Consider the following 12,404-nt stretch of genomic DNA (forward strand, 5'->3'; position numbering starts at 1 on the left):
GTGAGGTAGCACCTGCACCGAGGCCCGGGGCACTGTCGCACGGCAGAGGGGCTGGTGTTCCCCTCCAGCCCTGTCCCCTGGGTAAGCTCTGGTTTTGGGTGCTACCTCTTGTTTCGTCCTGTTGATGAGGACAGTGCCAGGGTTGGAAGCCATAGAGACGTGGCCACGGCGGTTCCCAGACCTCACGCTGCTGTCGCTGAGGCTCTGTGTCCCACTCTGCCCCAGCTGGCTCAGGGATGGAGACGGCCTAGCCGTGGCTGGCGTGGCACGATGCTTGGGGATAGAGAGAGCCGCACTATGCAAAAAGTCACTTTGGGCAGGGACGCCACGGAGCTGGTTAGTGTCACCAGAGTGCTGCTGCAAGCACAACGAGGTGCCAGTGGCAGCAGGAACCTGTGAGCCTGAGGAAGCCCTTGCAGCCTGCGGCCTTTTCTCGTGGCTGGTTGGCTCTTGCCTATCCCCAGTTGCTCTGCTGCCTGGCCCTTCTGGGACTGGTGCGTGGATGGTTCTGCTGGGCAGGTTTGGGGCCGCGCAGGGGGAATTCTACTGACCGCCTGGGGCTGCACCCAGAGCGGGAGCTGGACCTCAGTCACCCACGCCTACGCAGGCGCTTCCTGACCAGACCTGGTTCTGCCACCCTCCTGTGTCAGGATGGTCCCCTTGGGAGCAGCATGGGCTCTGGGTGTGGCGTTGGGCGCTTTTGGAGCCAGCAGAGCAGGTCCCCTCGGGGAAGAACCTTTCGTTGCACAGGACTTTTTGAATGTTGCCATGCTGAGGTTTGAACGGGGCGCAGCAGACCTGCCACTGCCTGCCGTGAGCCAGGGAAGGGCTCCTCAGAAACCTGCCTTGGGGTTTCCGACACCCTGGCCCTGGGGATAAAGGGGAAATGTTCTCTGGCAGGGTGAGGTTTGGCCTTAGCATCCCATGCAAAAAGAAAAAAAAAAAAGCACTTTAATCCCTTTCAGCTGGGCCCTGTGTGCTGCACTGGGGGTGGAGGGGACCGCAGGCATCCCAGAGGGCTCTTGTCCCTCAGCAGCGCCTTTGCAGGGATGCTGCTGCAGGCCTGGGACAGGGCAGCCTGGGTGGGGTGCTCTGCCCTGAGCAGGACGCGGGGGGAGCTGAAGGATGGGGCTGTCCCCTAGGAGCCACGTATGCTGCCCTCCGCCTGCCCGGCCTGGTGCTGGGTGCCGGAGGGGGCTCCGCCGGGCACGGCACGGGGCTGTTCGGGGGCGAGGAGAGCCTGGGGCTGCGGGCGTCGGCGCTGGGCTCCCGGCACAGCACCACAACGGTTCCTCCGAGGGGGAGCCCCACTGATCACCCGCTTCGGGGGACAGCGGTGTGGAGGGCGGGTGCTGTTTGTCTGAGGGCACCACGATGGGTGAGCAGCTCGTTTGGGAACCGTGGGGCTCCCGCGTGGCCCCTGAACGCAGAGTGGTGCTGGGTCCGCCCGGGGAGCCCAGCGCTCCCTGGCACAGCCCACGCCATGCCTTTCCCAGCCTCCCAAGGCCCTCTGTCCATCCTTCCTGCTGTCCGTGACGCCTTCCCGGGGCTCGGAGGGGTTTGGGTCTGTCTAGAGCAGCGCTTGTACTCCGGCACCTGCCTGAGCCCCGCTCCCCGTCGCCTCCTGCCACCTCCGTCTGCCCGGCTTGCCCTGGCCCTGCTCTCGGCTCGGCGTCCTCTGCACCTTGGCCCTATCTGCACTATGCCAGGCTTGTGTCTGTGGTTTGTTGACAGTGAATAATGCACTTTAAAAATAACGTGGCTTGTAGCCTTTGTCATAATAAAGTGGTAGCAAAAACCCTCCTGTGGCTCGCTGGCCTCTGTGACCCCAGGGAGCGGCTGGCAGCGGCAAATTCCCTGCCCGCTGTGGGCCCGGCCCGGCTCTCCCCTCCGCGGTGGTCGGCACCCCGGAGCCCAGCCGGGCTTGCGAGCGTCCCAGTGCCGCCAGCTGCCCCAGTCTGCACTGGCTCAGGGCGGGGAGGCGGCAGAGGTGCGTGGTGACGAGAGCAGGATGCGCTTGTGTGTGCAGGAGCACAGCAGCGGTCTGAGCTGCATCCAGCCCCGGCTCTGCATCCCGCTCCGGGAGTGGGAATTGCCGTCGTCTGCGCGAGTCCCTGCACTGGGATGCAGGCTGAGCCGCAGGGACGGGAGAGGAGCTGCTGCCCGCGCGCAGCCAGGCTGCCGAAGCGAGGGCCGGGAGTGTCAAACGCCGTCGTTCTGCCTTTATTTGAGTATCTTCACATCTCATTCAACAAAACAGGATTTTTAAAAATAAAGTGCCCAGTGGAGCTAGGCCTTTGGCTAGATAAATGCATTTCTGTAACGTCGTCTTACCACAACACAGCGAGTAAACGGGAGCTTTCTCTGGGCTGGAGGTGATCAGCAGGACCAGCAAACTACAGACCACGTACCACGACGCGCGGAACGTAACACCCGACAGGAGCTTCCGTTTGGATTTTTATACAAACCGATAGAATAAAAAAAACCCAGAGTGTAGTAGAATATCCGGCAACAACAACAAAAAAAAAAATGGTAGAAAGTATCCGTACCTGATCGTATGAAAGCAGCATCTCAGCAAAGTGCAGCGGCGTCATGCGCGGCAGCGGCGGCCGTCGCCCGCATGGGCAGGGGTATTGCTGGGCGCGCCCGGGGCCGCGGCCCGGGCTGGGTATTGCGTGGCTTCTGTCGTGGCTCTGGCTAAGCGAGCAAAGCAGCGGGTAATCTACGCGCGGGCGTCGCTACCGGGGCGGGGAGGGTGGGCTGCCCGCCCCCCGAGGTGCCCCGCCAGGATTTGGGCGGCTGGTGGGACGCGGCAGCCTGCCTCTGGCGTGGGGGCTGCGGCACGCCCCGGGGCGAGCGGGGCTGGAGCTCGGCGGGTCGCGGCCGCGCTCCGGGGGCCGGGTCGGTGGCGGCCGCGGGGAGCAGGCGGCGGTGGGTGCGGTGCGGTGCGGTCCGGCCTGCTCCGGAGGTGGGTGTTGGCAGTTCAGGTGTGCACGGCCCTTTGGTCCCGCGACGCTCGCTCAGCCCCGGGCGGCTCCCAGGGCTGCGGGGGCTGCGAGCCCGTCCCACCCCCCCGTCCCCGTTAGTCCGCTTTCGCCTCCTCCAGGATCTGGGGCAGGTTCTGGTCCTTGCGCGCCGACAGCGGTTTGGCGGCGCTGCCGTAGTCCTGCACGGCCTTGGGCTCGTTGGTGTGGTAGGAGCCCTTGTAGCGGTGGTAGTACAAGTAGAGCAGCACCAGCAGCCCCCCGAGCAGCAGGAGCAGGAAGGTCACGACTGCGGGGGAGAGGCAGCGGTGAGGGGCTGGGGAGGGGCCGGGGCGGGGCGGGTCGCAGAGGTGGGTCGCTTCACTTACACCCGATGATGATCCCGATCCAGCCGTCGTCGTGCACGTGGGGGAACTCTGCAGAGACCAGAGCGGGTGGCTGGGAGCGGGCTGGAGCGTCCCTGCCGCAGCCGGCAGTTGCCGCCGGGGGGGCTCCCTCCCCACTGGGGTCCCACCACAGCACCTACCTGTGCCCATGTACCAGGGGTCCATCTCAGGCGGGATGAGGATGGTGGTGAGGGGAAGCATGGAGGCGCAGCTCGACTCCACCAGCTCCCCCCGGATGCTGTAGGGCCGCACGGCGCTGGTGGGGCGGAAGATGGCTTTGAGGGGGACGAGGCTGTTGAACTTCACGCCGGAGAGGCAGCCGGAGAAGCCGGGCGTGTTGTAGCGCTGGATCTCGGGGTCGATCACGCCGGTCTCTGTGGGAGCGCGGAAGGAGAAGGCTCAGCCCCCATCGGGGGCAAGGACCGCACTGGGCAGAGGAGACCCCGGCGCTGGAGGGGACGGCGAGGGCAGGACCCAGCTCACCCATCACGCGCCCCAGGTACAGGTTTTTGGGCGAGTCCAGCTTGCTGTCCACGAACAGGGAGAACTGCTGCTCCATGACGGGGAGATAATCCACCTGGGGGGCAGATACGCGGCCTCAGCGCCCACCGAGCCTCCTCCGCCTCCCGCCACCCTGCCCGTGCCCCCTCCCAGCCCGGCCCCCAGCCCCACAGCCCCCCAGCCCAGCCCCGTACCTGGGTGTACAGGGTGCGGTGCAGGCGGGTGATGTTGACGCGGTGGGGCCTTCCGTCCGTCACCGGTTTGGTGGTGAGGGCGAAGACGTAGGGGCTGGTGCCCAGCTGGTAGCGCAGCTGCAGGCTCCCTGTGGGCAGAGCGGGGCCGTCAGTGCTGTCGGGGCGAGTGCAGCCCCTCCGTGGGGCTGGTGACCAGCACCAGAGGGGAGGAGGGTCCCGCGGGGTTCCCACAGGCTCCGTGGGTGGGCGGCCCTGCCCTCACCATCATCCTTGATGAGCACGGCCATGTAGTCCTTGACGAAGGAGCTGACGTAGAGCAGCACGGCGGGTGCCGAGGTGGTGCTGAAGCTGAAGCTGACCTCCTCGCTGGTGAGGTTGTAGCCAGGCAGGGGCTGCCAGGGGCTGCTGACGATGCTGGCGAACTCGCGGGCGGCGTACAGCGCCATGGGCAAGATGTTGTACCGCACCCAGGTGCCCTCCTCGAAGTACCCGCCGATGTCTGCGGGGCAACCGCGGGGTGACGGGAGCGCCGGCTCCTCTCCCCTGTCCCGGCCCCGGGAGGGTCCCCACTCTCGGCACGGGTGGGCGCAGCCGCTCACCGTGGTTGCAGAAGGGCCCGTCGAAGGCAGAGACGCTGCAGTTGCAGCTGTAGTGGCTGTAGCGCTCGACGCAGAGCCCGCTGTTCTGGCAGGGCACCGGCGGGTCCTGGCAGTGGCCGGTGCAGTTGACCCGCACACCTTCCGTCTCGTTGGCCTTGCCCTCCAGGTTGAGCGTCACGCCGTTCATCCGCAGCCCCCGCAGGCACCCCAGGAATGGGCGCAGCTTGTGCTCCGCGGCGCCTGCAGCGGGGCCGAGACTCAGCGCCCTGCGGCACGCGGGGACCTGGGGACGTGGGGACGCGAGGAGCAGCCCGGGGTGTCTCACCGACATAGAGGGGCCTGTCGAAGTCCAGGCGGACGAAGCTCTGCGGCGGGGCCGGCCGCACCACCCACGGCAGCTTGTCCACCCGCAGCCGCGCCAGCTTGACGTTGAGCTCGGCCTTCACCTGGTGCCACTCGTCGTCGTTCCAGGGCACCGCCGACCGCACCGTCAGGTTCTCGTCCCCGTTCCCGATGTCGTAGGCAAACACCACGTCCCTGGTGGCTGCGGGGGATGCGGTGTCGGGAGGGGTGCCCAGTCCCGTCGCCCCCCGCGCCCATGAACCCCCCGCCCGCCCGTACTGTTGAGCTCGACGCGGATGTAGTTTCGGGAGCCGGGGTTCTCCAGGAAGACGCCGGACGGAGCGGTGGTCTTGAAGTAGAAGGAGATATCAAGGCTGTGGTTGGCCTGGAAGGTGGGGAAGAGCAGAGCTGCGCCCCGGTTGAAGGAGACGGTGTTCCAGGTGTTGCCTGTGGGGAGCAGGAGGAGCGGTGAGGGACGGGCACGGACCCTCCATGGGCACGGGATGCCCGCAGGCGGGGGACGCTCCGCGGATCCGGTCACTCACGGTCTCCGTAGCACCGCAGGGGGCCCAGCAGGAACTGAGCTTCGGAGCCGGAGCGGTTGGTGTCTCCGACCACAACCTGGGTGACGGGCAGGTGGTCCACGAAGGTCAGCAGACCCTTGTCTGTCCTCCTGCAAACGGCGCGCGGTTCAGGAGGGCCGTGAGGGGCTTCTGCGCCTTCACCAGCCCCCACCCCGCCGGAACCCCTGCCTGAACGCCCCGAGCCTGCACCCGCAGCCCGCCTCGCCTCACCACAGCGCGTGATCGGCGTCGCAGTTGCAGAAATACTTGGGGTCGGCGCAGTTCTTGTCCAGCCCACAGGCGCAGCGCTGGATGCCGGGCCGCGAGCCCCCCCAGTAGTAGTGCCGCTCGTCGTTTCGGCCCATCCAGAAGCTGAAGGGCAGCCCAGCTGTGGGCACAGGGGAGGGTGAGGACGTGGACCCACGGCACAGCTGTGCAGCACGGCCCCCCGGCACGGCCCCGCTCCCCCGGGCGCTCACAGGGGGTGTTGAGCAGGCGGGAGTTGTAGCAGTGGAGCTCGATGCGCTGCTCGCAGTACTCGGAGGCGTTTGCCAGCGCCGAGACCTCGGCCCACGAAGCGTTCCAGTACTCCACGGCCCCCAGGTAGGGCTGGTCCACGCTGGAGCCCGTCACCCGCGTGGCATAGTGGCGGTTGTGCCGGATGATGGTCCACGCTCGGTCCTCTGCGGAGGTGGGGGGGCTGCTAGGACCGGGACGCCCCCGCTCCCTCCATCCTGCTCCGGCCCTGGTCCCTGGGGCACTGGGCAGAGGGACCCCCACACGCTCCTGCCGCCCCCACCTCGGATGTCGCAGTACACCGTGAAGGGCTTGAGCGGCCCGCTGCCGTCAGGGTCGATGGTGTAGTTCCCCGAGGTTTTCCCACTGACCCGGTAAGCGTCGCACGACTCCTTGTAAAGGGCTGGAAAAGGAAACCGGGGCTGGGGTCGGTGGGAGCGGGGCAGCGGGCAGCGGGAGGAGCTGTGGGCACCCACGAGGCCCCCGGCTTACATTTGTGGCAGGTCTCCCCCTTGTACCCGGTCAGGTCGCAGATGCACATGAAGTCGTCCCAGGACTGGACGCAGCGGCTGTCGTGCTCGCAAAGGTTGGGGGTGCACCTGAGGGGGCAGAGGGCTCCTGTCCCGGCACCGGCGCAGCCCCCCGGCCCCCGCCCGCTCCCAGCCGGTGCCCCTGTCCCGACGGATACCTGTCCGCGATGCCGCAGACGTTGAAGAGCACGTTGAAGTACTGTCCCAGCCGGTGCTGCACCAGCAGCTCCACGTCCACGGGCTGCATGTCCACGTTCAGCATCTGCAGGCAGCCGTGGAAGGCCGTCTGGTTCGACCAGCAGCCGGTGACCAGGCCTGGCTTGGGGCACCCTGCAAGGGACAGCAGGGTGAGCGGGCCCCCCCCCGGGCACCCATCGCCCCGGCCCCCGCCCCGCTGCCCACCTCCGAAGAAGTACTGGCTGCCGGTGCGGAGCTGGAAGGGGTGCGCCACCCGAAACTCGGCACCGTCATCATCGTCGATGGTCACCACGGCCGAGCCCTCTCGCGCCACCAGCTGCACCGAGTGCCAAAAGCCGTCGTTCAGGCGATGCCCTGCGCGGGAGAGGAGGGTGTGTGGGCAGGCGCTGCGGCCAGGCCGGCTCCCGGCCCCGCGCCGGCTCCCCAGCCCACCTGCGGCAAACTCCAGCTTCTTCTTGCCGGGCTGGTCGATGGAGACGTTGACCTGCCCCTCGCTCAGCACCACCTCGAGGGAGCCCAGGCGGTCGGCGAAACTGGTGTAGAGCAGGAGCCCGGCGGTGTCCCAGGAGCGGAAGCGGAAGCTGACGGCCAGGCGGTTCCTCCGCGGGATCCCCGGCACCCGCACGTAGTTGTTGATGCCAGCGAAGGTGATGGGGTTGTTCAGCTGGTCCTGGCAGTAGTGGCCCACGTTGCCCTGGGGGCGACCACAGGGGGCGGTGAGGAAGGGGATGCTCCTGTGGTGGGGAGACCCCCCCATCCCCACAGCCCTGGCCCCGATTGTCCCGGCTCGATCCCGTTGCCTGGCAGTGCCGGGCGGGCGCCCCGGGCCAGGGACGACCTCGCACGGTCGATGCGGCGCCACTCAGCTGAGCACGGCCGCTGCCCGGCCTCGTGTCACCCCACAGCACGGGGGGAGCCTGGCCCCGGGGAAGGAGTCACCCCCCCAGCGGGGCTGAGGACCTGGCCCTCCTCCAGGAAAGGGGTCCCCCCACAGCAGGGAAGGCGCCACCCCCCAGGCTGGACCTCGAAGCGGATGTTGGGTCTCCGGTGCCGGGCCAGGTCGGCGATGTTGACGCCGTTGAAGATGATGTTCTCCACGCAGCCCCGGAAGTTTTGCCGGTAGGTGAGGTGCTGCTTGTCCTGGTCGATCACTCCTCCGAAAAAGAGCTGGGGGACAGGGCAGAGGGGTCAGCCCCTCACTGGGGGATGCCATGGGTCAGCGTCCCGGCAGCTCCCTGCCCACCTCACCCACCTCGGTGTCGAGGTCGAGCTGGTCGAAGGTGCCATGGCAGCGGAAGCGCTTGACCTCCCCGTCCAGCGTCAGGTTGACGTGGCGGCCGTGGCGCTCGATGTGCAGCGAGTGCCAGTGCTGGTCGTCCAGGAGGCTGCCCACCGCCACCGTCGTGTGGCCCTCGCTGGCGTGCAGGGGGCTGCTGCCTGGGGAGGGGCAGCCTCAGCCGACGGTCCCCAGCCCCGCGCCCCCCCCGGACCCCCAGCCCCAGCTCACCTAAGCTGATGTGCAGAAGGAGCTGGGCCTGCTTGAGCTCCACCGTGATGTAGTCACCCTGCGCGCCCTCCCCGTGCATCAGCACCCCGTTCTGCTCCAGCGTCTTGAAGTTGAAGGAGATGTCATCTTCGAGGGTGCTGATCTTCTTGGCCCGGAAGCGGTAGGAGATGGCGTCATCCCCATCAAAGTAGAGCACGTGGGACCCTGGGAAGAGCAGAGCGGCCCCAGTTGCGTCACTGCCGGCGGCAGCAGGCGTCCTGGCGTGGGGAGCGCTCCTTTCTGCCATGGTTTACGCCAGAGCGAATGACTGCAGACTGTTGGACACCAGAACCTCTCGGAAAGGGTTTTCTGGGCCTGCCAGAGCCAGGAGTTGGCACTTTTCCACGCTGGCAGCCACGCCAGGGTCCCACCCTGCACAGGGCTGCCAGAGCCCCCGGGCCGGGTACTCACGGTAGGGGCAGCCGTAGAGGCCCAGGCGCAGCCCGATCTTCCCGCGCGGGTTCCAGGCCACCGGGATGATGCGGATGTAGCGCGCCAGGATGGGGTAGTGCAGGTCGTGCCGCACCACCCCACTCTCATTCACGTTCCCAAAGAACGTCTGGGGACAAAGGACCGCCATCAGCATCTCGCTCCAGGCTGGGGGTCTCTGCTCCCCCCGCCCCGGGACCCTCATCCACAGGGACCCCTGGGCATCCCTGCAGCGCCTACCCAGTTGCTTCCCTGCTGGAAGAAGGGTTTCCAGCTGGTGGGGTGGTCTCCGTAGAGCACGATGTAGCGCGTCAGCCAGTCGTAGGTGTTGAAGGTTCCCTGCGTGGCCACCGCGTTGATCCGGTGCTTTTGCATCAGGTCGATCTGGAGCCAGGGCTGCTTGTCCCGGGGGTCCGGGGACCAGCCGCTGGTGCCTGCGGGACGAGCGGCTCAGCCGGACCCACACCCCAGCGCCCGGCAGCTCCTGATGAGCCAGGGCTGCTCACTCGCCACCACCGTGGGTGGGAACTGGAGGGCTGCAGGGCATCGGCTCTTCCCCACCCCTGGGGGATGTGAAGGGCTCTGCCGTGGGGGCTCCCCTCAGCCCCACGCGGGGCAATCCCTTGCCGGGGGCACCCCCCCGCCCCCCAGTCCCGCGTGGGGACTCACTGTGCAGGCGGGCGAAGCTGGCCGAGTAGAAGATGTTGTATCTGGAGGAGGCACCGATGGACGAGGAGTAGAGGGGGGAGACGAGCTCATCGTAGCAGGGGCCTGCGGGGAGAGCAGGGCCGTGGGCGGCCCGGGGCGCTGGACCGGGCGCTGGCCCCGCCGCAGCCCCCCCACCCACCCCCCCCTCCCGCGGCCCAGCCCTGCGGGCCCAGCCCCCGCACTGCAGCGGGGCTGACACACCTCTGCGGGCCCCGCCGCCCGCACCGCCGCCTCCGCACTGACGTGGGCGCCGGGGACACCCCCCCCCCCACTCCGCCCCGCCCTGCCCCTCCCGCGTGGGGTAGCCGCCGGGGCAGGATCTCGCGTGGGAGCCGGCGGGGGACCCCGTGGAAACCCTCGCAGCCCCCCCCCCCCCCCCCCCCGGCGGGGTTGGCCGAAGCCAGGGGAGCCCCGGGAGCGTTTGCTGCAGCCCCAGCCCTCACGGCAGAGCCAAGGGCAGCCGCGCTGGGCTGCATCACCCCCGCCTGCATCGCCCCCCACTGCACCCCCTCCACCCCCGCCTGCATCGCCCCCCCACTGCACCCCCTCCACCCCCGCCTGCATCGCCCCCCCATCGCCCCCCATCACCGCCCCTCCACTCCCGTCCGCACCGTCCCCCCATCACCCCCCCCTTCACCCCTGCCTGCATCGTCTCCCCCCACCACCCCCGCCTGCATTGCCCCCCCATCGCCGCCCCATCAACCCCCCCCCCCATCCCCCCGCAGCCAGCGGGTCCCCCGGCCACCCCGGCCCTGGGGGAAGGGGGTCAGGGCCCCCCGCTCGGAGGGGCCGCAGAGCCGCGCGGTGAGGCCGGGGCTTCGCCGGTCCCCGCACCCGAGCAGCCGCCCCCAGCCCCGCCCGCCCCGCATCGGGCCCAGCCCGGTGCCGCCCCGCGGCGGCGCTGGCCGAGGTGCTGCCGGGCCCTGCGGGGCCGCCCCCGCCCGCCGGGCTACCGGACACGGTGGGGACCGGAGGCCCCGGGCACCCCTGAGCATCCCTGGGGGGAGTGCGGTGCCGACGGCGCGGGGGGAGGAGGGGGGGGGCTGCGGCGGGGCGGACACCCGCGTCCAGCGTTGACCTTGGGGACGGGGCGGCCCGGGAGAGAACGGGAGAAAGAAGGGAGGGGGCCGGGGCGGCTGGGTGGACCGGGGCGGCTCGGGTGTGCGGGGCGGCTCGGGGATGCGGGGGCTGCTCGAGGATGCGGGGGTTGCTCGGGGTTGCGGGACGGCTCGGGGACGCGGTCCCGCAGTGCGGAGCGGCCTCTCCCGGGCTTGCGGACCCTCACTTACGTGCGAGGCAACCGGGACCGGTGCGCAGGAACCCGGTGAAAGCGGCGAGCAGGAGCCCGAGCAGGCGGCGTGCGCCCATGCTGAGCGCCCCCACCGCCCCCGCCGCCGCCGCCGCCGCCGCTCCCGGTGCTGCAGCCGCGCCGGGGAGCGGGGCCGGCGGCTCCGCCCACGGGGCGGGGGGGGGGGGGGGGCCGGGCTGGGCGCAGCGCAGAGCCCCCGCCTCTCCTGCTGCCGCCACCCCCCCCCCGGGGGCCGCTCCCGCCGGGCCCCCCGGTTCGCCTGCAGGCGAACCGGGGGGCCCGGCGGGAGCGGCCCCCGGGGGGGGGGGTGGCGGCAGTGGGGCCGTAGCGGGAGCACCCCCGGCATCACTGGGACCCGCGCATCCCCCGGCCCCGCCCTGGCCCCCGCCGGGCCGGATGGCAATGACACCGGCAGACGTGGCCCCCCAAGACGTGACCCCCCCCCCAGATGTGGCCCCCACAGACGTGAGCCCTCCACAGATGTGCCCCACCCCTCAGATGCAGACGTGACCCCCCCCCCAGATGTGGCACCCCCTGCAGATGTGACCCCCTCCACAAATGTGACCCCCCTCTAGATATGACACCCCCCCCCCAGACGTGCCCCCTCCCCGACGTGGCCCCCGTCCCCAGCACCCACAGCAGCAGCAGCGTTGGCGTGGGGCCCGCCAGCCCCCCCCCGCTCCCCCCGGCAGATGTGGCGGTTGTTTGTAATCAAGCCACAGATTAAGGCCTGCGGGTTTCGGGGTCGCCTGTCTCTCCGGCGCTGCAGAAGATGGGATTTAGCCTCTCTCTGTTCCCAAACAGCCCCGGACGTCCACGCAGGGCAGGGGGGCCGGCAGCCGCACGGCCTACATACGCTGCAGCCCCACAGACTGCGCGGTGCCCTGTGTCCCCCCCGGCTCTGTGGGGATTCCCCCTCTCCCTGGAGCCCCGAGGGATGGGGAGGCACCGGGGGCCACGCGGGGTCCGGGTGCTGTGCGGGAGCCCGGCCTGGCTCCGCTCGGTGCGGGCAGCTCGGCACCGCTGGCACGAGGGATGCTGCCCACCGCGCCTGGCAGCGCCGTGCCGGGCACGTGGCTGTCGCCGGGCAGGGCAGCGCGGTTGTCGCCTGCGGGCAGGGGGTGCCGGGGCCGCTTCCTGCGCAGGCAGAGCTGAGGCCGGGAGCGGCGGGCGAAAGAGGGAACAGAAACCCCCAGGTGCGGCGGGGCAGCCGGCGGCGCACCGGGAGTTCTGCTACCGGGAGCTGGAGCCGCGTGGCGGGGCCACGGGCACCGGCCTTCCTGTCCCCCCGACCCTCACAGCACCTGGGGGGGAGGCACAGCCCCACCCGGCCTTATCCTGACCCCCCCTCCGCTCTGCCGCAGCCCCGCGTCCCATCCCTGCGCTGGGTCAGGCTGTGCAGGGTCCCCGCTCCGCACCCACCCTAGGGCCAGCACCCACCCCAGGACCCTCCTCCCTCCCATTCCTCCGGGGTGCGGGGTGCAGGACGGCACCCCCAGAGCTGTCGTGGAGCCGGGGTCTGCAGCCTGCGGAAAGAGCAGCGGAGGGGTAGAAACCCACCAGCAAAGAGCCCGGGGGGCACCTTGGGGCTGCCTCTGC

General features: G+C 69.8%; 1 protein-coding gene across 1 annotated transcript; it reads right to left on the minus strand.

Moving 5' to 3' along the window:
• Window positions 1-2,202: 2,202 nt before the first annotated feature.
• On the minus strand, window positions 2,203-10,919 carry CNTNAP1 (contactin associated protein 1). Its single transcript, XM_086766555.1, has 24 exons — window positions 10,786-10,919; window positions 9,458-9,559; window positions 9,029-9,222; window positions 8,771-8,918; window positions 8,321-8,524; window positions 8,066-8,250; window positions 7,837-7,980; window positions 7,246-7,507; window positions 7,018-7,167; window positions 6,774-6,945; window positions 6,578-6,684; window positions 6,369-6,488; window positions 6,049-6,252; window positions 5,801-5,957; window positions 5,552-5,679; window positions 5,286-5,453; window positions 4,990-5,208; window positions 4,665-4,904; window positions 4,328-4,564; window positions 4,066-4,193; window positions 3,854-3,947; window positions 3,511-3,744; window positions 3,353-3,400; window positions 2,203-3,273 (listed from the first exon to the last, which is right to left on the minus strand). Exons 1-24 carry the CDS (start codon window positions 10,862-10,864, stop codon window positions 3,083-3,085), a joined length of 3,915 nt encoding a protein of 1,304 aa, XP_086622681.1. The 5' UTR covers window positions 10,865-10,919; the 3' UTR covers window positions 2,203-3,082.
• Window positions 10,920-12,404: the final 1,485 nt, after the last annotated feature.

Source organism: Chlamydotis macqueenii, chromosome 25 (assembly GCF_036417535.1).
Source record: "Chlamydotis macqueenii isolate bChlMac1 chromosome 25, bChlMac1.mat, whole genome shotgun sequence".
NCBI lineage: Eukaryota > Metazoa > Chordata > Aves > Otidiformes > Otididae > Chlamydotis > Chlamydotis macqueenii.

Bases quoted from the DNA above. Each gene is read 5' to 3' on its own strand.
- CNTNAP1 (XM_086766555.1), bottom strand. From the start codon at position 10,864: ATGGGCGCACGCCGCCTGCTCGGGCTCCTGCTCGCCGCTTTCACCGGG. The intron at 5,680-5,800 runs GTGAGGCGAGGC...CGCCGTTTGCAG, and splicing joins GACGCCGATCACGCGCTGTG to GAGGACAGACAAGGGTCTGC. The intron at 5,454-5,551 runs GTGAGTGACCGG...TGCTCCCCACAG, and splicing joins CCTGCGGTGCTACGGAGACC to GCAACACCTGGAACACCGTC.